Here is a 26,797-nt window from a genome sequence, read left to right on the forward strand (position 1 = left end):
CACACACGGGACCACATCTTGACAGCTTCCCCCAGGCAAGGGTGAAGCAATGGCCTTGGCTATACAGCTGTCTACATTAAGTTCATGTAGCAAGCATCGTCTTAGGCTGGTACAAGCTAATAGTCACTAACAATCTGATGAAGTAGGAACTATCACCCCCACTCACAGGCGGGAGAGTTGGCAGGGAGGCGACGTAACATGCCCCAGCCCCCCAGAGCTGGCAGGCAGCAGAGCCCACCTTCCAAGAACCCACTGCACTACTCTGCTCCCCTGCTGAGATGCGGTTGGCAACGCAAGGCCCCAACCCTGCATTCTAAGCTCCCGCAGTCCTAAGTGGCCAAATGGATTCTCTGACACAAAGGCATAAGGACACATCAACGCCACCACGGAACTGCTCAGTCACCACAGGGCTACTGAACCACGTATTCTCAAACCGCGTATCTGCCAAACAGCAGCACTGCAAAATGGCAGCTTCAAGTGCCCAAAAGGTGTCTCACCACAGTTTTTCTATGATTCATGTAAAAAAAATTAGTGGATACATATTTGATCTTTACTTCTATCATTTTTACTTTTGGCTTATTTATATACCAATAAAATTATTTCTAATGAGCAGAGTCATGTATTCAGTACTTGAGAGAAGTCTGAGGACTTTAACTGAGCAACCCATCCCTGCCAGCAGGTCACCCACCCAGGATCGTTCAACGAGCATCAGACCCCACCTTAGGCAGCACCTCCCTCGCTGTCGCCCGAGGCCACAGAAGAGGTGCTCATGGTTAGGGCTTTTCAACGCCAGCACTGGGCACCCTCCTACTGAAGACCGTCAACCAGGCTCAGTGAGGCCGTTTGGATGAGCAGCTGCAGAGGGATGTCAGAGTTTACGACTTTCACTCACAAAGGGAAAGACTCCCATTGCTTTCAGCAGGTATCTTATTGCAGCCCACAGAGTGGAAAGGTTTGCCAAGTCACGACCAGAGGCTACAGACCAATGAAGCTGCCACGTCACTCCTTTTGGACTAACCTCCCAAAGAAGAGCTCCGGGTAGAACAGCAGCTCCAGAGCAGAGGTGAGGCGAGCTGGCACAACTCCTTCCCATCCAGCTCCACACTCCGGCCTGACCTTCCCACGCCAGCGGGGCAGCCACAGAAGATGACTGAGACTACAACTGCAGGGTGTACAGGTTTATTGTTCCAATACCACAAGAGACATACAAAAGCAGTGCTTTCTCTGGGGCAGCCTCGTGGACCAGACCAGTGTCAAACTGCACCCTTGAGTGGCCCCAAAGTTCCCAGCAGAGGGAAGAAGAGGACCAGACACTCGTGGGCCCCTGCTTCCAGGCTTTGGTAAACAGACTCTTAAGTTGACAACTTAGACTTGGCCAATACTGCACTTTAAGTCACCATATCATTGCCAACTTCTCATTCTTCAGGTGACAAAAATGTCACATTAAATGGGAAAAAAAAAACCTGTTGGATGAAATGAGATTAGCCAGAAGTCATAAAAATGTTATGCTTCATATAGGAGCACTCACACACGGAGACTGAAATTAAATGAGGACTCTCAACTCTGGAGTAAGCTGAGATACAAGTAGTAAGGCAGGAAACAGGGTGAGGGGTGACAAACACAGGGAAACTTGCTGGGAGAGAGGCAGGCAGCAAGCATGGCTTTGCTTCTTCTTAAACCTGCCTGCTGCTAAAAGTACGTGAAAAGGAGCCCCAAGATCCCAGGAGAGCATGGTTCCAGGTATTGCTGTGACAGGTAGTGGTCCTGGATCCAAATCTGGAAGGCCTGCCTGGGGGATGCCCAGGGAACTCACCCATGAATCCAGAAGCACTTAACACTGGTGGTGGTGACTTGTCACATATGGCAGCGAGCAGCCACTAAAGGCTGGAGAAGGAGAAGAGATGTGAGGAGCAAGATGCATGTGCTCAGTAGCGTGTGGACGGGCTGACTATGGCTCTGCGGGCTGTGGCAGATCCACCCGGTGACCCGTGACGGGGTGCCGCGCCAGCCTGGCAGGTCACAAGTCAATCATTTCGCCCTCATGTCAAGCAGCACAGCACTCAGTGGCTCTGACAATAGGCATGGAGAAGTAAATTACACCACTTTAATGCGATGATGCTGAAGACGTAAAATAAGGAGACAGTCATGTTCTCTGTACAATAACATCCATTTACAGAATCGGCCTGTACTGTGTACAACATATAAATACATGATAAAACATTAGAGGTGCATAGAGCATACTTACAGAAGCCAAAAAGTTCACTTTATACATCCAATATAGGGTTAAAAATATAAAAATAAGAAACACACACTGCTTTGAAATGTAAAATGACTTTCACATACACAGGTACGTGGAGATGCCCACTCCCACAGAGTCCGAAGTGATGGGGAGAGTGTCAGAGGAATTCACCTGCAAATGTCTGGACAGTTGACTCACAAGGTCTACAGATGGCATTTTCATAAGAAAGACAACCCTATCCCCCAACCCCATTGTCCAAGCAGGGCTATTCAAGGTTTCAAAAGATCCTGTGGGCCAGTGGATCACACTGAGACAGGAAAGTTCCAAATTTCCTTCAGCAACAGAACCAAAGGTCAAACTGGCTCCATCAACTGGCAAATAATTGTGACCCTGAGGTCAGCAGGTGCTCGAGCCCCCTGGTGGGCAATGCTGGGAGTTACTTTAACCCTGTGCTGGCTTCTTCCCCACCATCAACTCCCCAAAATAGCAGAAGAAAAGATGGCAAGGAGGGGGCAGTGGAAGACTGACATTTCTACTCAGTTCCAGTAGGTTAGTTCCCTTGGGGGAGAACATAACCTTCCTGCTTCAGTTTCAAGTCCCTCTGGGTGTCAGGCAGGCTCCCTAAGCCACACCAGGCTGGCTGGCCTTGGGCAGCCCAGTGGGTGGTCCCCCAGGAAACACCTCCAGCAAGACCAGAAGGGTCGACAAGTGACAGAGGGCTTTAGCACTATAAATTTTGGGGAAAGCAAGAGTGCTCTTGCCTAGAAATACAGAGTATTATATCAATGAGATTCTGTATACAGATTTAAGATCAATCATTATCAAAATACACACACTAAATATACAATTTTTCCCATGGCCATAATTTATTATCTCACCACAAGGCACAATACACAGAGCTTTGAGGGTCCAATACAGTCATCATGACAGAACGCACCACAGCCTTGGCACATGATCATGGCTTTCAGGCTGCACGCACACTGGAGCGAGATGCTTTCCACCGTGCTGCTGTCAGTGAACATTTGCAAGGAGAGTGATGCACTGTGGCTCGCACCGAAGTTTGCTTTGTGGCTCAGCTGCACCACGCTTCCAGCAAGGCCTTTGGGAAAGGAGGGAGAGCTGGAGGAATAATTAAAGCTGGTGGAACTTAGTTGGAGTTTAGAAAGCTTCCCATAAAATGCCTGCTTGATGTTGAGTTGGGAAGGGATAGAGGGTGGCTCCAGAGGCTCATTGAGCCCCTTCCCTGGCTCTCGGGGTAATTTCCAGAAGGGCAGGTCCATGACAAAGGGCATCCCTTGCAAGTGACCTACCAGTTCCAGGGGACTGTGCCCAGCAGCTTTCCTGTTCTCTGCATTTGCCTTGACAGGGCCCCCAACAAAAGTCTTTTCATTCTTAATGCTGCCAACAGAGGCAGGTGGTGGCTTAGGAGCCCAGTCTTCTCTTGCAGTCTGTACCCCACTAGGCACAGAGTTTTTGCTTGGTCCCAACTTCCCACTGGGAAAAACTGGAGGGACCTCAGCAGGCAGTGGCATTGGGTCTGCAGGCCTGGGACATTGAAGGGTTGCAGTCACACTCCCAGAGCCAAAGAGCTTCTTCCCTTGTCCTCCAACATTGTTCTGATCAACCAGAGCCCGGCCTGTCTGCTCTGGACCAAAGGAGATCACATTGGGAGATGAGAAACAAGGTGCTCTCGAGGTAGTGAGATCTCCTGGACTTCTGCCTGGAGAAGCATTTGAATTACTGCACTGGGACATGGCACGGATTTCCTTCTGATCTTCAAAACTAAAGGAAGAGAACTGCTCTTTGGAATCCAATTCTTCCATTTTCCCAGAGGAAGTCATCGGATGTGTCACTGGATGTAGAGAATCAAAACTTGGGGCTGTCTTGGAAATCTTTGGGGGCACTCCAGGAGCCTGGGTGGCCTCTATCCTGGCAAGACTAGTGCCTGCATCACAGCTCTTGGACAGAAGAGGCTCCTTCAAAGCCCTTAAAGAAGTGGGGCTGCTTCTGACAACCAGGTGACTGTTTTCCCCAGGATTACGTAAAGGCCCCACGCTCATGGAGGCACCATGGCTCTGCTCTTTTGTAAGTGGTAGCTGTGGGCATTCTGGCTTGATGCCACCATGGGCTGGAGGAAGAACCTTCTCTAGGGCCAACTTACCCTGCAGCAACTGTATCACAAGTGGGTTAGTGGGCTCCACCGAGGACCCAGGCCTGGCCAGGCATGTGGGTTTCGGAAGGTACTCAGTACTGGCCAGCAGCAGGGAGTCTGGAATCTTTTGGGGGACTGCACATACTCGAGACACCCAGCTCTGGGGTGCAATCATACCATCTGTCCTTGTAACCAGGCTCAGGTCACCATTCACCTTGGACAGTGAGACAGATCGGTTCCAGTCGTGTTTCTCATCCTTGTCTACCAAGGATGCCTTCATCACTGTGGCTTCACCAGTGTCGGCCTCATTGCTGTCCTCAGTGAGGTGGCCTTCAAAGTCAGAGGCTGTGTCTGTGGACTCACTGAGAGGACTCAGGGCTTCCGAGTCTCCATTGATTTTCAGCTTTTCAGTGTCCACCTGTTTGCAGGCACTGTCAGCGCTGTCGACACCTGCTCGAGACAGCACTGTCCAGAGGGAAGGAAGGTTGCCAGGGGAATCGAGGCCCTCCTCCGCTGTCAAACCCCCAGGCAATGCAGGAACAAAGGGAGCAGCTTTTTCCCACTCTTCCCCAACCTGGGGCTCAACACGTGGTATGTTTTCTCTGGATTCTGGCTCAGGCTGTTTCACTACGTCATCATCTGACGGGATGGGCAGCCAAGGAGTAGCACTGTCGGAAATGAGAGCCTTGGTTTTCAAATTTTCTTGTCTAGAATCACTTTCCCTCATGGCAGGGCATGAGTCACCAAGTCCTAATTCATCATCAAATGGTCTGTCTTGTAGGCAGTGAGCCAATGACGATTCAGGTGTGGAACTCTGAGTCACATCTACAGGAACTGTCACAGTGGGATTACTGTCAAGAGCCAGGCCAGTCCCTTCTTCTAACACATCTCCCACCAGAGACTGAACAGGACCATCCTCTGGGAGGACAGTGGGTCCTCGCTCCTCATTATCCCTTTCCCAGGAAGTGGTACCAGACTCACATTCAGTTCTAACATCTAGATGCAACTTAGGCTGCTGAACTAATCTCTCAGCTACTGGGGTTTGGGAGGACAGTGGGGGCAAAGCCTGGCATGGCTGGTCCCCAGTGGGAGCGATGGGAAGCTGGGAGGTATCTTCTAGCCCACTTGTGAATACACCTGGAACCCTCTGTAGTGGGCAGCTTTCCTCCTGTCTGAGAGAAGCCAGTTCCTCTCTTCTGGCTCTGGACATGGCAGTTCCAGCCTGGGCACGCTCCCCATTTAGAGGACAAGGCGGCAATAGTTGTGTTCGCTGTAGATCTGACGCACACTCTCCAGGGGTGCTCGTGGCTCCCCTGGGCTCAGGGTGGCCATAGGCCTCACTACCATCACCACTGCTGCTGCTGCCTCTGCCACCTCCCTCATCGGTGGTCCCGCCGCCACCTCCACCCGGGCCACCCCCCCCTCCGATGGCAGTGGTGGCCGCCTCTCGATGGCAGTGGTGACCTCTCGCCCCTCGGGCTTGCAGAGCACGGGCTTTAATGTCTGCGAGGGTCCTGGTGCCAGTCCAGCCCCGGCAGGAGGGCTCCGTGATGGGGACGATCCGGGGGCATATCTGGTAAGTGGGCTGACCTTTAACCACCCAGGGTGGTTTGATACGTGAAAGTTGAATCTGCAGGAAAAGAATTGGAAAACAGTTTTAATTGACTAGGTAATCTGACCTAGGAACTGTAAAGCAAAACTAGTATTCTAACAGCATGGGAGTCACAGCATACAGAATCAATTTCCCTAAAAATGAAATTAGCATAGTAAAATGGCTGCCCATGACACCACACCATTCGGAGAAGATTCTGCTCAAGGGCTGTTAGATGCCACATTTCTAAATTTAATTTCTGGTGGGACTGTGTGAGTCACTACAGCAAAGAAATCTAACACTACCTAATAAAAGATTTAAAAACTCAAAAGGATTTTGACCTCTAGAGATAACTTCAACATAGTGAACAAAAAAGAAAGAAAGAAAAGAACCTCATCTCCCTAAACTTTACGTAAGTCCCAAGAAAGACTCTCTCATAGGAAGCTCTACATTCCCACATGGTTAACTCAAAGGCCCGAGGGCAAAGGGGATCTATAATCTCATGACCGTCAAAGGAAACCTCTCCTACCCGGATGGGCGGGACTTTGGGCTCCTCTTTAGTGGGCTGTGGCTTTTCGGTGTGAACACTTTCAATTGTGTTACGAAAGGACTGACGATCTTCAAGCCGGGGCTTCTTTTCGGGAAAGGACGCAGAGGCCGCCTGCTCAAAGGATTTCCTCTTCTGATCCTTGGGCTCCTGATCTACAGTCTCCGGAGACAAGTTAGGAATTCTGTCTGGAGACGCAGAGGCGTGTGCCGAGTTGTCTGGCTCAGCCGGGATCCGGGAAGCCACAGGTTCAACCGGGAACTTGGGAGCCTCTGAGTTGGGTGCTGCAGAGGACATGCTTGGCAAGTGGGGACTGCGCCTCCCTGCTGAGTCAGTTTCAGCCTCCCCATCCGTGTAGAGGGGAACGTCTGGTGCTACAGATTTTGCATCCTTAGCAACCCCTGCTTGTTCTGGCTCCTGTTTTTTGTACAGATTCCCTCTGGCTCTGGTTCGGAGATCTGGCCGAGAGCGTTTCTTATAATGCCCATCCCGCTGTCGGGTGGCCGGACCACGCTGCGGCCGCACTGATTCTCCTGGGACACGCAAACCACTCTTGATTTCAGCCTCCTCCTGGCCCACATTCTGCTGCAATGACTCTTCTTTGGTCAAACCCAATCTGCAAACCAGATTCACACCATCAATTGCAGGCCAAAGAGACCATGTCTCTTTTATCTCTATGAATAACACCCAGAAACACAGATATACCAGAACAAACCTGCACAGTGTGTAACACTAACCACAAGAAAAATGTGTTAGCTTCACTATGAATGACATTAAGTTAAACGACTTGAGTCATTGCAATCTCCACATTCTTATCCAACAAATAAGTACACACTATTTTGAAACCATCTGACCCCATTCCCTCAAAAGCCCAGACCAGGACTCAGCTCCAAGAGCCTTACTTCTGTCCATAGTAGTCTTCAAAGAACTTTTCTTTCCACTGTTCCACCTTCTTTTCCTTCTCCATTTCCTGTCGTATCCTGACTTGCATCTCATGAGTGAATTCGCCTAGAGAGAAATACAACTTTTCTAGAGAATGTATTCAGGATATCATGGACAGTCAAATCTTCCAGTTCCACCATACCACAGATTTTAAAAGAACATGCTCCCGTCTCTTTCAGGCCCTCTCACATCATGCTCTCACTCGGGACAGAGCTAACATGTCTACTGTAAGGGAAATTTACTCTTCTTTAAGGTACTCAGTCACATTCAAGGGCAGGAACACATTGATCAAAAAAGCGAACAAACAAAAGAACCATTCTCACTTCCTGTGTAGAAGCAAGTTAGCTCAGTAGGCCTACTTGCCCTCGTTTAGGCCTACTTACAAGGATGGCCCTTGGCTGACATCCAGGAACGTGGATTTCAGGAGGGTTCCCACCACTACAACCAAAAGGAGTGGCTCACGGTGCCTAAACTGTTTATGCAAACAATATGGTGTATGCTACACATCTGCTTTGCTTTTGGAAATCTGGGTATGTGCCAAGCAGTGGCTTCCCACACGGTCAGCCTCCAATAAAAACCCTGGGCACCACGTCTTTAACAGACTTTCCTGGTAGACATTTCACGTGTTGTCACAACCTGTTGTTGGGGGAATTCAATGTGTCCTGTGTGACTCCACTGAGAGAGGACCCTGGAAGCCTGCACCTGGTTTCCCCTGGACCTCACCCCATGTGCCTCTCCCTTTGCTAATTTTGCTTTGTCTTCTTTTGCTGTGATAAATCACAGCCGTGGGTATGACTCTATCTGAGTCCTGCCAGCAAATTATCAAACCTGGGGGTGGTCTTGGAGTCCTCCCAACACATTCCCCTTGTAGCTTACACACAAAATTCAATTCAGAGAAGCTAACGATCACTCCAAGTGACAAGTACACTATATGTACATGCAATACAGTGAAAGTCCAAATATCCTGTTACTTCTTCAGAGCTGTGTGGCACTTAACTAAACCCACCACACTTACTAGTGTATAAGGAAAGCCTGCCTTATACTAAATATCCCCTGAGGAAAAAAAGAGATTGGTGAAAAATGAGTGCTTGGGTTTTAAATACCAAGAGACATGCTACCAGGAAGATGCCATCTCAATTCATCTGAGATGATGAAGGCTACTTACCATCAGCCAGGCGTTCCCGCCAACTCTGAGCCGCATGGGTAAAAAACTCGTTATTTAGCGCACTGCTGCTGAGACGCAACAGGCCATCTGTCCCCACCTACAAGGATCGAGGTGGGGAGAAAACCCCAATAAATGAACTTAAAAGAGAACAGAGGCCCGCCCAGAAAGAGGCACAAAGAAGGCTGCCCGTGTGCACCTGTCTGTCCACTTCCGGCAGAAGGAAGAGGAGCTGCTGCTGGAAGTGTGATGGCAACGCGTGGAAGGTCCGAGAGTTGATCAGGGCTCGGAGGTTGGTGTTGACAAGAATGGACCCAGGCGTCTCAAAATCTATCTCTTCACCTCTGTTGCGCTTCATCTGACCTGTGGTTTTTCAAGCAAGCAGCAGCAAGGTATAGATTTTCAGCTTTTTAAAGCAAAAAAATAAATCCAACTGATGGGAAAACTTTGGTGGCAGCACCCAAGCTACCCAGAACTTATCTGCATACAATCTGCTCAACCGTCCAGTCCATCCTAACCTGTATGTTACAATTGTTCTTTCCAGGTTCCTGCCGTTGCCATCAAACCTAAGAGAACACTTGGGCTCGCATCCCCTCAGACAACACTCTGTACCGTGCTGTGTCACAGCCTGAAGAGGACACTCTTCCCACGAAAAACCAGGCAGGGGGCAGGTTCTGAGCTTCCCTCCGAAGCTGGAGAACAGGCTCCACAAAGCCCAACTGGAGAAATGATGGAAGTTTTCTAAAAGCAAATCTAGTTAGTGTACTACAGAAAAATCTGCAAAAGTCTTCTGTGAATGGGCTGGAGAGGTATGATCTCCACACAGAAATGAACTAAGTGTTGTTAAAAGCTAACTGAGACGTTAATACTTTCACAAAAGCCTAAGCAAACGTTATTTTATTTGAAAAACTCACTAAGAATAGAGACCTATGAGACCATGGATTAAACACTGCTGATGAGCTGGAAAAGCAGTAAGATAGCAAACCTAGTCCCCACTTGGGCGATGGTTTATTCTCATTTTCAGAAGCAAAGGGTAGTTGTCTTAATGATTTCATGTGGCCCATCTACAAAAAACCCTCAGCATGTGGGCCATAAGAAATAAATCCTGAAATAGCAAACAGCATACTAGCACTGCAAAAACCCTACTCAGGAGTGAGAGGTGCACAGTATAGCACTACTACATTTGTTTGCATCCCCAAAATTCAACATATGCTTCCACTCAACATATTGATAAAAAGGGAGAATCCAATAGAGACTACAGATGTTGAGAACGAACATGGCAGGAAGGTACCAAAGAAAGAAAATGGATGTTGGAATTCTTCACTGAGAAGCTCAGAAGCAATTTTCACTCACTGAAACACTGGCTAAGCAGTATCAAGGCGGGCACAGGCTAGGCCCTACAGGGACATACAAGGAGCAATGTGGCACCATCTCTGCCTGCAAGGAGTTCTCTCACAGTCTAGCAAAGATCAACACACATGAAATAACCAAATTACAAGGTAAAAATAAACAAAAAATAGAGGGCCACCCAAGAAGTAAAAATAAACTGGTAAAAGAACTGTAATAGAAGACATCATCTTCTCACTAGGCCTGCTGGGGCCCCCATTACAGGCAGAGAAACGAGTGCCAAGCCACTCACCTGTGGCTGGCTTCCGGAAGCCTCTCAGGAGCGGGGCAGGGTCCCGGGCGACCTCGGCCTGGCCACGAATAGCAGCGCTGCCCAGGGCCAGAGAGCCGCTGCTGCTGCTGGACGGGCTGCCGCTCTCGCCATCGGCGTGGCGGCCTGAGAACCCTGAAGGCACAGCATTCCACTGGTCAAAAGCATCACACGCCGCGCCCATGGCTCTCAGACAAGCTTACTTCTCCCAGCTCTCCCTGAGATGCTGCCAGTGATACCGGGGTGCTGCCGTCTCCCAGCCTTGGGCTGACAGAAACCACCACCTCATAGTTTGGCTTTAAAATAATCACTTTAAGAATGCCAAACCATGGTCGCCTTTATTTGCATAGCACTACACCTTTTACAAAGCACTGACACAATCATTCATTGGATGCTCACGACTGCCCTGGAAGGCGAAGAGGAGGGCACAGAGCTGAGCCCAGTACGAGAGCCTACGCAGGCCTCACCACCACGCCTGCTGCCTGCTGAGGGGCTGGGGTCTCCTGACTCTGGCCCAACAGCTCTGGCCCAACTGGCGTCACACTACTAGGTCAGAAACTGCTGACAGAAGGAAGGAACCTGAGAAAAAAGCATCACAATCATGAGTTTACACATACCTGAAGCAGATTCCACGTGGGCCCCGTTTACCTTCAGAGGAGTCAGGACAACTCGAGGCAGCATCACCCCAGTCTTTTTCTTCTGTTTGTTTGCCTGTGTTCCCAGAGGGGATAAAAAGAGAGCCCGAGTCACCTGCAGAGCCACAACAGCACTCCCTGTTGATCCTATCTCTACCAACTCTCTTGTAAAACAGAGTTCGTGTTCAACCAGGTCTGCCAGGTAATGCTGACAAGAGCACTGACTGCCAGTCACTGTGCCAAGGATCACCCCCAGCTAAAAAGACTGTATTATTATCCCCATTTTACAGGTCAGGGATTTGCCCAAAGTCTCAGAGCTAGTAAGTGGCAGGGCTATCACTCAAACTGCTGAATCCCAAGCCCATGTTCTCTCCAGTCTGCACTGTACTGTACTTCTCCCCGGATGCTCACATGTGTATTACAAGACTGAAAGGAATCACCCAGCCATGGTAAAGAAAAAAAATGAATCACTCTGCTCTTAGACCTACAGCCCACTTTTAAATGGCACTAACAAGTGGAGACCAAACTTCTGTTCTCCACTCTTCAAACACAGCCACAGCTAACTGCAGGAGGAGGAAGAATCCTGTCTTGTGCCTGCCATCATTCATCCTCTTGGCCTCATCTCCACCTTGCCTCCCTACCTGTGAGGAAGCTCTGTAGCTGTCCCTGGGATTGGAAAGAGGCCGGCTCTGAGATTCTGTAGAACAGGATGCATTCGAAGATGTTTCATCAAGAGATACTGGAGAGAAGAAAATAAAGGTTAGCTCCTAGCACCTGCTGTGGTTCCCTCGCCCACGTGGTCAAGGGTCCTTACCATCGTTTTCACCACTCACAGTGCTGGCTTCATTAGACCCACAGCTCTCCACATCAGCCGTGTCCTCTGGCTCCTCTCCCTCCGCTGCAGCTGGATTGCGAGACCACTGCAGGGCATCCTTCTGTGATGGCAAGGCACAACTCAGGTGAGCAAAACTCTACAAATCCTACAAGCATGGCGAGCATTACTAATGCACGCTTCAGAGAAGAGGAGTTTAGAATATTGTTAAACTCCTACCCCTTTCTAACTAACATCTTTCTTAATAAGTTCTTTTCATAAACATATCATTAAGATATAATTTTGCATTTAATCATTCATTAAATATTTACAGGGTGCTTCCTATAAGCTACACTGTGCTAGTTCTGAGGAGTGGGGTAGTAAGGAGTGGAAATCAGAGCCCTACCCTCAGAGAGCTCAACTGAGTAGGGAAAAAAATCAATTACAATACAAACAGCAACAGTGGTAAACACAGAGCTGTGGCAGCCCAGAAGAGGGGCACATAACTCACTGAGTTGGCGGAAAGAGGGAATGGGTATAGGGCATGAATAAGGATCAGGGAGGTAAGGCTTCCATCCAAGAGGATGTGTTGCTTGGAGTTGAGTTTAAAATAAAAGCTGAGTTTTATTTTAAAGTTAGCTACTGAGCAGACGGGTCAGCAGTAAGGAAGTAGGAAGTTCTGGATAGTGAGATGAGCAAATGTGAAAGAAGATTCCAAACTCAGCGAAATCGTGATTTCAGTAGGGATGTGGGGAAGTGGACAGGTAGGAGGCTAGAGAGAGCACAAAAAGGCAGATGATAAGACACTGTGGGGAGGGATTAAGACTGATTGTTCTGGAGTCTCTGAAGGATATTTATCAGGGGAATGATCTGAGTTTTAGGAATTTCATTCTGGCAACCACAGGAAGTCTAAAGGCAGGAATAAGAGTTAGATCTTCAGTGAAAAATGCTGAAGATCTAACCAAACTTAAATTGTGGCAACAAGGCTAGAGTGTAGAGGAGAGCTTCATCCCAAATTTCATCTCCTAACAAAAGCTTCTTCCAACAGGCTCGTTGTATTAATATAGATAGTCTCAAAACTAAACACCCATTCCCAAGGAGAACCCGTCTCACACCTCAACACTAGGAAGAAGTATGAATGAATATTGGGGGCTGCTGGAGAAAGGAAAAGTTGGGGAGGAAGAAGGGAATGTCTTCTTTTCATGAAAATGTACCATAAATTTAAAAGGGGAACCCACACAATGTAACTCAAATTTAATGGGTCCCTTGATCTACTACATTAAGGTTTCAATTTATTTTTATTCATTTTAGCCAAAATCATGCTGTCTTAAATTAATAAAAAAAGAAAACAACTTTTTAGTTTTTTTTTTTTTTTTTTTGAGACAGAGTCTCACTTCATTGCCCGGGCTAGAGTGAGTGCCGTGGCATCAGTCTAGCTCACAGCAACCTCAAACTCCTGAGCTCAAGGGATCCTCCTGCCTCAGCCTCCCGAGTAGCTGGGACTACAGGCATGTGCCACCATGCCCGGCTAATTTTGTCTATATATAATTTAGTTGGCCAGATAATTTCTTTCTATTTTTAGTAGAGACGGGGGTCTCGCTCTTGCTCAGGCTGGTCTCGAACTCCTGACCTCGAGCGATCCACCCGCCTCGGCCTCCCAGAGTGCTAGGATTACGGGCGTGAGTCACCGCACCCGGCCAAAAGCAATTCTAATTCTGCAATTTGTAAGATCATTTAACCTTTCCATATATACTCCAGAAGTTTGATAACATTAATTTTTCATACACTGACTTGAAGTTTGACAAAAAGAAAATAGGTTATAGAAAACTATAGATGCCAGAAAATATGCCCTAGGACTCAAGATTTTAATTTTTTTGCAAGGATATTTTTTATCAAGAAGCTTTAAAAAAAATTAATAAGTAATTCTGCGAAGGATTCTTTCGCAGAATCCTAAATATTAAAAAATGCTGTAAAAGACTTCTTTTACTATTTTTTTGTTTTTCTCCAGCTTTATTAGGGTATATTTGACAAACAAAAATTATATATATTCAAAGTGGACAATGTGATGATTTGATATATGTATACAGTACGAAATAATTAATCAAATTAATTAACACATCCATCACCACACAATTACCATGGTGGGGAGTGGTTTGAGGATCTACTCTCGGTAAATTTCAAAACATTATTGGAATATTTGAATGTGAACTGCATACCAGATGGTAGTGTTGGATTAATGTTAAATTTCCTGAGTGACAAGCCAGGTGCACCTGCCTGTAGTCCCAGGTACTCAGGAGGCTGAGGTGGGGGGGAATCACTTGAGCCCAGGAGTTTGAGGCCAGTCTGGGCAGCATATCAAGACCTCTCGGAAAAAAAAAAAAAAAAATTCCAGAGTATAAATGTATGCTGCTTATGTCAGAGAATGACCCTGGATCATATATACCTCCCTCACACCCTTCCCCTTATTTTTTGAAAATTAAGGCATAATTTATATACAGTGAAATACACAGATCTTAAGTGTAATAAGTTTAATGAGTTTTGACAAATACATATCAAGATGCGTAGTATTTCCAACATCCCCAAGTTTCCTTGTGCCGCTTCCTCGTCAATCTCCACTCTGTACTACCCCCGCGCTCCCCCTCCACTAAGGCAATCACTGTTCTGATTTCTATCGCTATAAATTACTTTTGCCTGTTCTTGGGCTCATGTAAATGAATCATACGTATATGCTCTTTTGCATCTGGCTTCTTTTGCTCAGCCTAATGTTTATGATACTCATATGTGTTGCTGCATACATCAGCAGTTTCATTATTTGTTACTACAGAGTAGTGTTGATATACAACCATCTGTTTATTCTCTCGTTGATGGACATTTGGGTAATTTCCAGATTTTGACTATTATGAATAAAGTTATTATGAACATTCTTGTACAAGACCTTTTGTAGACATGCTTTGATTTTTCCTGGGTAAATATCTAGGGAGTAAAATTGCTGAGTCATAAGATGAATCAAAATTTAACTGTATTTAAAAAAAAAAATGCCTAACAGATTTCCAAAGATTTACACTCCCAACAGCATTGTATGAGAGTTACAGTTAATTCACTGATACTTGGTCAGTCTTATTTTAGCCATTCTAGTGGGAAGGTAATGGGATCTCATTGTGGTTTTAATTTTCATTTGCCTAATGACTAAAGACTTAGAGCATATTTTTATGTGTTTATTGGCCATACTCATATCTACCTTTTGAAGTATCCAAGTCTTTCACCCATTTTTTAATTGAGTTATTTGTCCTTTTTAAATTATAGTTATAGGAATTCTTTATTCAGGACTCTTTGATATTGATCATGGGCATGTATTACTTTTACAAATACATTTTAAACATTTGGAAATAAGTTCAAAGTTACAGAAAAGCTGCAAGAGTAAAACAGCACAAAGAATACTTGCCATGTACTTTTTACCAATATTCACCTATTAATGCAAGTATCTTTAAAATGCATAAGTATATTTGTTTGGCAAGGCAACTGGAAAAGAGGCTCGTGAAGAATAATAGAAAGCAACCATCAGTAATAAATAAACCTAAATAAAATATTCTCCTGTAAGTCAGAAGTTTTAAAAAATAAAAGGGGCCAGGCATGGAGGTTTATGCCTGTCATCCCAGAGTACTGGGAGGCCAAGGCAGGATGATCGCTTGAGGCCCAGAGTCTGAGACCAGCTTGGGCAACATAATGAGATCCCATTGCTATAAAAAAAATTTCAAAAATAAAAAAAAATTAGCCAGGCATGGTGGTGCACACCTGTAGTCCCACCTTCTAGGGAAGTTGAGGCGGGAGAATTGCTTGAGCTCAGCAGTTCAAGGCTGCAGTGAATTGCCAGTGTAGCCACTGGGTGACAGCCAGACCCTGTCTCTAAAAAAAATAAAAATAAATATAAAAAAATAAAAGGCACTGTGAATGTAACAAGCCCCAGATCTGAATAAAACAGAATAATATTTAAACTGATAAAGTCTAAACTGCCCAAAATTACATTCTCAAATCAAAAAAAGTAAGCAAAATCTCAGGTATGCCTTTCCTTTATGAGTCTGATAAACCCTTCCTAAGAAATGACTACGGTCTTTTAGAAGGCTGATTTGAAGACTATTTAATATAAATTATTAAAAACTAAGAACACACTGACCATTCGATAGTATACTAGAGTTCTTAACCAATGCATAATAAAAAGAAATAAGAGATTAGAAGAGAAGAGACAAGAGTGTCACAATTTCAGACAGTATAATTATCCACATCTAAGTTCCGAAAGACTCAGAACTAATAAGAGAATTCCAGCCAGGTTGTGACATTCAAGATCACATTTTAAAAATCAACTGATCTTAACATCACAGCAATAACATCACCAATTAGAAAATGTAAAACAACAAAGAATGTAAGTTACCTGGGGATACACTGCACAAAAGAAATATAATCATTTTATGAAGGAAACATAAAACTTTATTGAGAAAGGTTTAAAACCTAAATAAATGGAGAGCTACGCCATGTTCTTAAGATTCAAAATTGCAAAGATGTCAATTCTTCCCAAATTGATTTGTAGATTCAATTCAATTCTAATAAAACTCTTAACATGATTTTTTGTACAACCTGACTCTACATGGAAAACCAAAAGGCCACAAATAACCAAAATACTGTTGAAAAGTAAGATGAAAGACTTGCTTTTTATAAGGCTCTAGTAATGAAATTAGTAGATTAGCGGTTGCTAGGGGATAGGAGGAAGAGTGACTGGGGACTTTACTAAAAGGTATTGGGTTTCTTCTTCGGGTGATGAAAACATTCCGGAATTAGATCATCGTGACAGTTGCATAACATTACGAATATACTAACAGCTATTGAACTGTACGGTTTGTAAATTAAATCCCAATAAAAATGGGTAAAAAATGGCTTACTAAATTTAACTGACAGTTCTAAAAATGTGAATGAATTTACTCAAAGAAAAAAACACAAAAACATTAAAGTGTACAGAAAGTTTACAGATTCAAAGTCAAAACTCAACTTTGGAAAACTGTGGTTAAAATGATCCATTAATGATGTTTTAATTTTGTTATGTAAATCCTGAAGAAAAATTAAAACTAGTAAAGCAACTTTCATGTATGCTTGAGAAAAGGCTTCATTATTTTTAAAAACACTTGATTTAGGCCAGGCGCAGTGGCTCACATCTGTAATCCTAGCACTCTGAGAGGCCGAGGTGGGTGGATCGCTCGAGGTCAGTAGTTTGAGACCAGCCAGAGCAAGAGTGAGACCCCATCTCTACTAAAAATAGAAAGAAATTATCTGGCCAACTAAAAATATATAGAAAAAAAAATTAGCCAGGCATGGTGGTGCATGCCTGTAGTCCCAGCTATTCGGGAGGCTGAGGCAGTAGGATCGCTTAAGCCGAGGAATTTGAGGTTGCTGTGAGCTAGGCTGATGCCACGGCCCTCACTCTAGCCTGGGCAACAAAGGGAGACTCTGTCTCAAAAACAAACAAACAAACAAAAAAAAACAACTTGATTTAAAAAAGTTCTATTGAATTTGAAATCCATTTGCATTATCATAAGCAATTTCACTATCACAGCTGTCAAAAAAGAAAAGGAAGAACTGTTATTTAAAAAATGAACACACTCTTGGAATATAGTTTAAAGAAAAGAAATTGCCCGAGTCTCATTAATGACAAGAAAGGAGTTTCCATCAACCAGAGATAAATTTTTGTCTGTAATTTGCCACCTACATCTGCAAGCAAAGTTTCTACTGATGGTGACCACAGGCCCACAATCACTCATCTGAAACCCTTGGGCCAGGCAGAATGTTTTAGAATGCAGAATTTCTTGAATTTTAGAATGATAATATAGTGCACATATTGTATATTACCACCAGCAACCCATAATCAAACACATTAATATTTTTTAAATGAAATGTATATACATACCAAATGCAATAAACAGGCTAAATTAGCCTCGTCAGTCTAGATCAGAGTTTTGCTACCAGATGAGTTTAGGCAGGTCAGGTTTTATTATCAAATGAATCAGGGGAAAAAAAATCTCAGTTCTCAAAATATTTTGGATTTCAGAATTGTTAATAAAGGACAAAAGACCTGTATGAGGGATCTGAAGAGCTCATCATTGAAAAAACACAAAGAATTACAAATAGACTTTTTTTTTTTTTTTTTTGAGACAGAGTCTCGCTTTGTTGCCCGGGCTAGAGTGAGTGCCGTGGCGTCAGCCTAGCTCACAGCAACCTCAAACTCCTGGACTTAAGCGATCCTACTGCCTCAGCCTCCCGAGTAGCTGGAACTACAGGCATGTGCCACCATGCCCGGCTAATTTTTTGTATATATATATTTTAGTTGTCCATATAATTTCTTTCTATTTTTAGTAGAGACGGGGTCTCACTCTTGCTCAGGCTGGTCTCGAACTCCTGACCTCGAGCGATCCACCCGCCTCGGCCTCCCAGAGTGCTAGGATTACAGGCGTGAGCCACCGCGCCTGGCCACAAATAGACATTTTAAGCATAAACTTGATATTATGATCATAACAAAAGCATTATTTCTCAAAAAAAATTTTAAGATTTGGAAGTTTTATAATTCCACTTTTCTCATCATGGTTGTAAAATGTAAAGAATAAAAGTTAATGAAATCTTTTCATGAAACCCCACAGAGAGAGGCTCCAAATCATACTTCCATTTCACCCAACCATGCCATAATGTGAAAAGATAAGGAAATAGTTCCCTAGAGGAATTCTCACATATTTGCGCATGGAGACTACAAGTAAAAGGATGATTGCTGCAGCAATGTCTGTAGTAGCAAAAGACTGGAAAATCTCCTTAATAGGGGACTGGATAAATAAAATGAGATATATTGATATGACACACTTTAAGCATTAAGGAGAATAAAAATACACCTATATAAACAAACAGGCCACACACTTTTCATGAACACATATGAATAGGAAGGATACACATTAAATTAATGACAATGTTGCTACTGGGAAGAAACAAGTACCACAGACCTAGGTGGCAGATAGGGTAGAAGGGTGGGGTTTGGCATAGAAGTCAAGGGTATTTCCCACTTTCTCTGCGCAAAAGGCTGAGGTTCCATATTTAAACATGGCAAAATAGAAGTTGGTTAAGGAGTACAAAAATTAAGTTAGAAGGAATAAGTTCTAGTATTTGATAGTAGAGAAATCATAGTTAAAAATAATTTATTGCATATTTCAAAATAACTAGAAGAACTGTAATGTTCCCAACACAAAGATAAATGTTTGAGGTGATAGATATCCCAATTACCCTGATTTGATCATCACACATTGCATACACATATCAAAATATCACATGTACCCCAACAATACGTATAACTGTTATATATCAATTAAATTTTTTTTTTTTTTTTGAGACAGAGGCTCACTCTGTTGCCCCACCTAGAATGCAGTGGCGTCAGCCTAGCTCACAGCAACCTCAAACTCCTGGGCTCAAGTGATCCTCCTGTCTCAGCCTCCCAAGTAGCTGGGACTATAGGCGTGTGCCACTATGTCTGGCTAATTTTTTCTATTTTTAGTAGAGATGGGGTCTCACTATTGCTCAGGCTGCTTTCAAACTCCTGAGCTCAAGCGATCCTCCAGGCCCAGGAGTTTGCCATCATGCCCTAGCTATTTTTTTCTATTTTTAGTAAAGACAGGGTCTTGTTCTTGCTCAGGCTGGTCTCAAACTACTGAGCTCAAGCAATCCTCCGGCCTTGGCCTCCCAGAGTGCTAGGATTATAGGCGTGAGCCACCATGTCTGGCCTCAATTAAAAATTTTTATAAATGTGACTTGTTGGGAGGGACAATAAACATGGCAAAACAAACACAGCTTCTCTGCATCCTCCTGAAATGTCATCACAATAGCAATAAGGAAATAATAAAGGTATAAATACACAAAGATAAAGGGGGAGGAAAAAGGCAGTAGATGAGGGATATCAACAGAAACACAGAAGACGGATAGTAGGAAGGTAAGAAGCAATTAACTCAGCAAGGAAACAAAGTTGAAGTCAAAGACTGCAGAAGGAAAAGCCCACAAAAAGCAAGCCAGTTAGTTCTGCAAAACCCCACAGCAGGCAGGGACTCGAGGTATCAGGAACCACTGCAGGCAGAGGTAAGGCATGGGGCTGAGAACTGGTTCAAAGTCTAGACAAGAAGTTAGACCCCTCAAGTCTCCTCCTTGTCCCCACACAGACAATACTCTTCTCCAGCTTCAAAAGAAAACAGATTTATATTCTGGTTAGACTAAAACAGAAAAGTTCTAGAATAGAAGACAGAAGGCATAGTTCAAAGGTTGGGACATGGAGTGAGGTGCCATATTTCTAAACAAGAGCAAAAAGTCAAAGACCACATACAAAATGGTGATGCCACCAGGTTTCCTAAATTTGGCTCCCAAAGCTCCCCAAACAGTAGTAGCCCTATGACCCTAACCTCTGCCTACTCTTAGCTAGCAGGGAAATGATAAGAGGATCTCTCCTCCTGGAGAGTGGCTAGCTTAAGAGAAAATACTTTCAGATATAGACAGCTAGAGGATCCATGAAAAGCATGTGGGTTCCCACTCTACCACAACCAACAAGTCCGTGTTCGTGGCCACTATCTCACCATGAATGACCTATCAAGGACCACCACATATTTGAGCACATCTGTTATATGAAAGATTACCATAATATACAAACAAAAGTAGAAACTGAAAGAAAACAGAGATAAATAAAATTTCACAACAGTAAGTGTTCTCGAAGAGCCCCAAAGCAAATACAGAGTATTACATTTTTTGTTAAGAGATGGGGGTCTTGGTGGGTGTAGAGGTGGGAAAAAAAAAAAAAGAGATGGGGGTCTTACTATGTTGCCCAGATTGGTCTTGAATTCCTTGGCTCTAGCAGCAATCCTCCCACCTCAGCCTCCTGAGTAGCCGGGACTACAGGTGCATGACACCACACCCAGCCAAGTGCTATTTCTTACAAATAAAACGAAGGAATATCAGAGAATATGAGCAATCTGCTAGAAATTAAAAATGAGATACCAAAAGCAATAGATTATCTCCTAGAAAAATGACTTGGGGGGAGGCAAGATAAATAGGCTTCATTAAGAAAGTCCCACATCCAACAAACAGAAGGTCCAGAAAGAGAAAACCGAAAAAGACAGAAATAATACAAGAAAATTTCCCCAACCAAAAAAGCCCTGAGTTTCCAGGTTTAATAAGGCAAAATACCCAGCACAATGAATGAGAAGAAGACCCATTCCACAGCATCACACCAGGACATTTTAAAATACAAGATAAAAAGAAATCCTAAAATCTTCCAGATGGAAAGAACACATCACACCAGGAATCAGAATGGCATCACACTTCTCAAAAGCCGTTGTAGAGAATGTAACAGAGTAACATCTTCTGGAATATTCTGAGCCAAAGCAATAATCTAGTGTGGAACACAGAATAAAGCTATGTAAGGTCTCATTTACCTCCCATGTACCTGTTCTCATGAAGCAACTCTACATGAATGTGTTCTACGTAAATGTATTATATAGAGATTGTATACATAAGTAAAGGAATAACCACCACTAAAAAAATGAAATTCATATGAGACCTAGGAAAGGCAACAAGATATAACACAGGAGAAAGGCAAAGAGAATTCCCACGATGACAATGCATGGAAGTCCCACAAAAACAGCTATATGCCTGTCAAAAGGGTAATCACATGGCCCAAATTTGCCTAAGATTTTTCAGTTTTAACATTGATAGACCTGTGCTCCAGGAAACCACTAAGTCATGGGCAAACTAGGCCACCCTACAAACTTTCCATACTAGGAACAGCAGAAAGGACAGCTCCAGGAGCAAACATTCAGAAAGAAGAATGAAATCATTATGTTGACCATATCAAGAAGAATTTTACAGCCACTATTAGCATCAGGCTTCATCTTTTCTGTTTGTAACCCATTTGGGTTTTTATTTCCATTTTTGTTATTTTTTTTGAAGTACATGAAACATAACATGGTTGTAAAAGTCAAAACTATATAAAAGGTTATACTCAGGGAGTGACACTAACCCTCTCCCTTCTATTCCCAGCCCCTCCCTCTAACACTCTACCCCATTCCTACCCATGCCCTGTTAGGTAACCAACCTCGTTAGTTTCTGGTTTATTTTTCTTGTGGGTTTTTTTTTTTTTTTGCACAAATGATAATACACACATCCATTTTATTTCCCTTTCATCCTTAGACAAAAAAATTGCATACCACAGAGTCGAAGAGGGGTAAAGAGGACATCTGCGTGAGGGAGAGGTAGCAAAAGTAAAGGGGGTGGGGGATAAACAAGTAAATATATTAGGGGCTGGGCATAGTGCCTCAAACCTGTAACCCCAGCACTTTAGGAGGCTGAGGTGGGAGGATTGCTTGAGGAAAGGAGGTTGAGACCAGCCTGGGCAATACAGCAAGACCTCATCTCTATTAAAAAATATAAAAATTAGCCAGGCATAGTGGCACACACCTGTAATCCTAGCTATTCCGGAGGCTGAGAGAACCACTTGAGCCCAGGAGTTTGAGGTTGCAGTGAGCTATGATGATATCACTGCACTCTAGCCCAGGCAACAGCAACAAAAAATACATACACGTGTGTGTGTTGCAGGCAGGGGGATAACAGGAAAAATAGGAGCCAGATTATTATTAGTGTTGCTGGAGAAGGGAGTTAGAAATATGGAAAAACTGGAATGATTAGATTAGAGCTTGTGTTATTGATGTAGGCTCGTGGTTTTCAACATATTTAGGTAAAGCTAATGATAAATATTAAAGTGCATATATGTATATGTATGTAAATACAACCGTATATTCCTTAGCCCCTTCCCACGGAGAGGAATTGGGATCAGCAACATCCCTATAACAGCAAACACATCTAGAACCTAGACCTTGGCTTCCAAGTATCACAGTATATTAAAAAAATAAGGACTCCATAGAGAAATGGCTAATACTAAGGGCTAGGGCAAGGAAAGCATACAAGTGAGCTTAGATCATCTTTTGTCAGAAAGAAGACAGCACTCCAAGAATGTGAGCAATGTGTCAAAGGGACACACAAGCCAGACAAACAAAATTACCACCAGCCAAACTAGGGATAATTTGAACACCCAAACAAGTAATAATAGATTATAGCACACTGAAAAAAACAGAAAACCATTATTCCATACAGATATAAATAAACTGAAATTTAGAAGGGAAATGGGATGTCAAAGAACTTCAGTCCCCACCCACAAAAGTTATTAATTAAAAAAGGGGTAAAAGAAAAAAAAAGACTATAAAAAGGGCTTAAGGGCTTTACAGTGATGAAGTCTGGCAGACGCTACCTTAACCAAGTAGTCAAAGTGAACATCATCAAACTGAGACAAATAGAAATAATGAGCCACCCGACAGGATACACTAAGAACACAGCATCACTTCTCTGTTACACCTGACAAAGATGCAAAACCTAAATCTAATCATGAAAAAAACTCAAACTGAAAAACATTCTACAAAATAACTATAATCCTCAAAAGAGTCCAGGTTATGAAACTCAAGGGAAGATGAAAGAACTTTTCTAAACTGAAGGAGACCAAAGACATTTGACAAATACACTCAATACGTAATTCTGAACTAGATCCTTTAGGCATAAAGGACATTACATGGACAATTAGGGTATAATATTCATTATCAGAGAAATGCATAAGATGAGATAAAATGTTGGGATATGAAAAGAAAACACGGTTATTTATATCTGTTAATGCATACAATATTATAAAATTCAACATACATACACATAATGAAAACTATCAGTAAACTGGGAATAGAAGAAAACTTCCTCAGCCAGATAAAGAGCATCTACAGAATAACTATAAATAACATCATACTAACGGTGAAAGACTGAAATCTTTCCCTCTGAGACTGGGAACAAGACGAGGATGTCCACACTCATCATTCCCATTCAACAAAGCAACTGAAATCCTAAATAATGTATACAAATTGTATACAAAAGTTCATAGCAGCTTTATTTGTAATAGCCCCAAACTGAGAACTCAAATATTCTTCAATGGAAGAATGGATAAACAAACTGTGGTATGCCCAAGAAAGGAGTATTGGTAATAAAAAAGAACAGTGTTGATACACACAACTTGGATAGATTTCAACAGCTTTATGCTGAGTGAAAAAAGCCAATCTCAGCCAAGCAAGGTGGCTCATCCCTGTAATCCCAGCACTTTGGGAGGCCAAAGCGGGAGGATCACTTGAGCTCAGGAGTTCAAGACCAGCCTAAGCAAGAGTGAGACTCTGTCTCTACTAAAAATAGAAAAATTAGCCAGGTGCAGTGGTGCTCACCTGTAGTCCCAGCTACTTGGGAGGCTGAGGCAGGAGGATCACTTGAGCCCAGGAGTTTGAGGTTGCTGTAAGCTATGCTGATGCTACAGCACTCTAGCCCGGGCAACAGAGCAAGACTGTCTTAAAAAAAAAAAAAAAAAGCCAATCTCAAAAGGTACACATTATATGATTCTATTTACAATAGTCCTGCTTTTCTGAGGTTTTACTTTCCACGGTTTCAGTTACCCATGGTCAAGTGCAGTCTGAAAACATTACAGTATTTTAAGAGAGAATACATTCCCATAACTTTTATTATAATACATTGTTATAATTGTTTTATAACTAAATTTATAACTAATGTTATTGTTGTTAATCTCTTACTGTGCCTAATTTATAAATTAAGCTTTAGCATAGGGGTATGTGTATATAAATGCGTGTGTGTGTACATATATGAAAAAACAGAGCATATATAGAGTTCAGTACTATCTCAGGAATCCAATGGGGATCTTAGAATGTATTCCCTGAGGATAAGGGAGGAACTACTGTACATAACATTCTGAAAGAATAAAATTACAGTGAAAGTGATAAAATTAAGACAAATCAGTGGTTGCCAAGGATTAGAGTTGGGGGCAGAGCATGACTAACGAGTTGTAGTACAACGGCATTTCATTAAAATGATGAACAGTTCTTTAACCTAATTGTGGTGATAATTACATGAATCTATACACATGATAACATTTCACAGAACTATACACTGACCACTCACCCTGCCCCCACAAAAGAGTGCATGTAAAATAAGCCATGGAGTTTAGTTAACAGTACTATACCAATGTCAATTTCCTAGTTTTGATAACTATACTATGGTTATATATTATCATAGAAGGAAGCTGGGTAAGAGATACATAGGAACTCTACAATTTTTGCAACTTTTAGTAAACCTAAAATTATTTCTAAATGAAAAGCTGAAAACTTTTCAAGCATAAAAATTGGGCCCAGATTTACCCTCCCACCTAAAACAACCAAAAAAACTAACAAAACAGAAACCACAGTTTCCAAGATAGCTACTATCAGGCAATGAGAGACAGGGATCCCCAAATGAGAGGAAATAAAAGGCATGAGTCCTATGATTAACAAACTTACTGCCTGGAGAGTGTTTCCAGGACACTGTGCAGACAGGTAGATTCCCTATGGAGACTTCTGGACTCTGAGTTGAAGAGACAGAGTGTGTGTGCAGAAGGCAGGCAAGCTAGAATTCACAGCACAAAATACCACACAAGAGAGACATGCAGAGATCTACAGAGGAAACCTCTTAAGTATTCATCTGAGTACTGACCAGACCATGACTATCATGAAACTACCCAAGAACAGGGGCAATAGGGGGAGGAGAACATCCCCCAAAAGAATTAGAGAACAGTGCATGGTCCTTACCCAAGACTCAAAATAGTGGTTATTGCTATCGGACAGACAGGAAATCTCAAGAATAACCTCAAGATTTACAAAGAATCTTATCTCAGTAGTAGAAAAAAATTAGTTCTAAACCAAGTACTGCACTGTTCCCAGCTAACAAATCTTACAAACAAGACCTGAAAGAATCAGTTTCCAAGCAACTTAACTCCATCCAATAACAAAGTAAAAGGAAATTTATAAAAATACAAGTATCTCTAGCACCCAACAAGGTAAGATTCACAATGTCTGGCATCGAACCAAAGATTACCAAGGATACAAAGAGGGAGGAAAAAAGTTACTTGTACTGATGAGAATAATCAATTGAAACCAATGCAGAATATAATACAGATGTTAGAATAAATAGACTAGAATGTCACAAGAGTTCTAACTGTGTTCTGTAAGTTTAAAAAGTTAGAGACATGGAAGATAAAAAAAAAAAGGACTCAAAATTCTAAAGCACAATATGTGAGATTTTAAAATGCTAGATTTGACTAACTTTTTGAAGGCACAGAAATAGCTTTCAAATGAAAATTATTTTTATTTCAAAATAAGAATCCAAGAAAATGAAAAGAGAAACAAGAGAAAAAAGAATCCAAAAAATGAAGACTATCAGTGAGCTGTGATAACTTCAAGCAGCCTAACATATAGATAATCAGAGCATCTAATAAAAGGAAAAAGACAGAAGACAGAAAACAATTTGAAAAAATAATGGCCAAAATTTCCCAAACTTGAAGCAAACCACAAACCCATATATTCAAGAATGTCACTGAATCATAAGCACAAGGAATATGAAGAAAACTACATATCATAGGAATATCATGATCAAATTGCACAAAAGCAGTAATAAAGAGAAAATAATAAAAGCAACCAAAAAAGGAAAAAAAAAAAAAAGGGACATGCTAAATACAAAAACAAAGAGCAGATTTCTCGTTGGAAACAAGGCAAGTGAAAAGACAGTGGCATAACATCTTTAAAGTACAGAAGGGGGGAAAAAACTGTCAACTGTGTATCCTTAATCCAGCAAAAACATCTCTCAAAAACAAAGCCAGATGCAAAAGCTCACATATTCTATGATTCCATTTACATGAAATATCCAGAATAGGTAAATCCACAGAAAAGAAAGCAGACTGATGTTTGCCAGAAGCTCGTAAAAGAGTGGAGAGAAAATGCTTAATGGATATGGGGTTTTCTTTTGACTTGGTCAAGAAAATGTTTTGGAACCAGATGGTGGTTGCCCAACCCAGTTAAGGTACTACTTGTCACTTAATTGTTCA

At 42.8% G+C, this 26,797-nt stretch overlaps 1 protein-coding gene across 2 annotated transcripts in view; it reads right to left on the reverse strand.

Moving 5' to 3' along the window:
• Positions 1 to 1,163: 1,163 nt before the first annotated feature.
• ASXL1 (ASXL transcriptional regulator 1) overlaps positions 1,164 to 26,797 on the reverse strand; it is a 60,214-nt gene continuing 34,580 nt past the window's right edge. The window contains exons 5-13 of one of the 2 annotated variants that reach the window (XM_069496420.1): positions 11,740 to 11,860; positions 11,567 to 11,664; positions 10,908 to 11,001; positions 10,273 to 10,425; positions 8,833 to 8,996; positions 8,637 to 8,733; positions 7,432 to 7,537; positions 6,512 to 7,145; positions 1,164 to 6,021 (exon numbers count right to left, since the gene is read on the reverse strand). In XM_069496420.1, coding sequence (XP_069352521.1) covers positions 3,109 to 6,021; positions 6,512 to 7,145; positions 7,432 to 7,537; positions 8,637 to 8,733; positions 8,833 to 8,996; positions 10,273 to 10,425; positions 10,908 to 11,001; positions 11,567 to 11,664; positions 11,740 to 11,860 — 4,380 coding nt within the window. In that variant the 3' untranslated portion in view covers positions 1,164 to 3,108. The remainder of the gene's footprint in view (positions 6,022 to 6,511; positions 7,146 to 7,431; positions 7,538 to 8,636; positions 8,734 to 8,832; positions 8,997 to 10,272; positions 10,426 to 10,907; positions 11,002 to 11,566; positions 11,665 to 11,739; positions 11,861 to 26,797) is intronic. The other variant, XM_069496421.1, reaches the window with a different exon arrangement.

This window comes from Eulemur rufifrons, chromosome 20, assembly GCF_041146395.1.
Source record: "Eulemur rufifrons isolate Redbay chromosome 20, OSU_ERuf_1, whole genome shotgun sequence".
In the NCBI taxonomy this organism is placed as follows: Eukaryota; Metazoa; Chordata; class Mammalia; order Primates; family Lemuridae; genus Eulemur; species Eulemur rufifrons.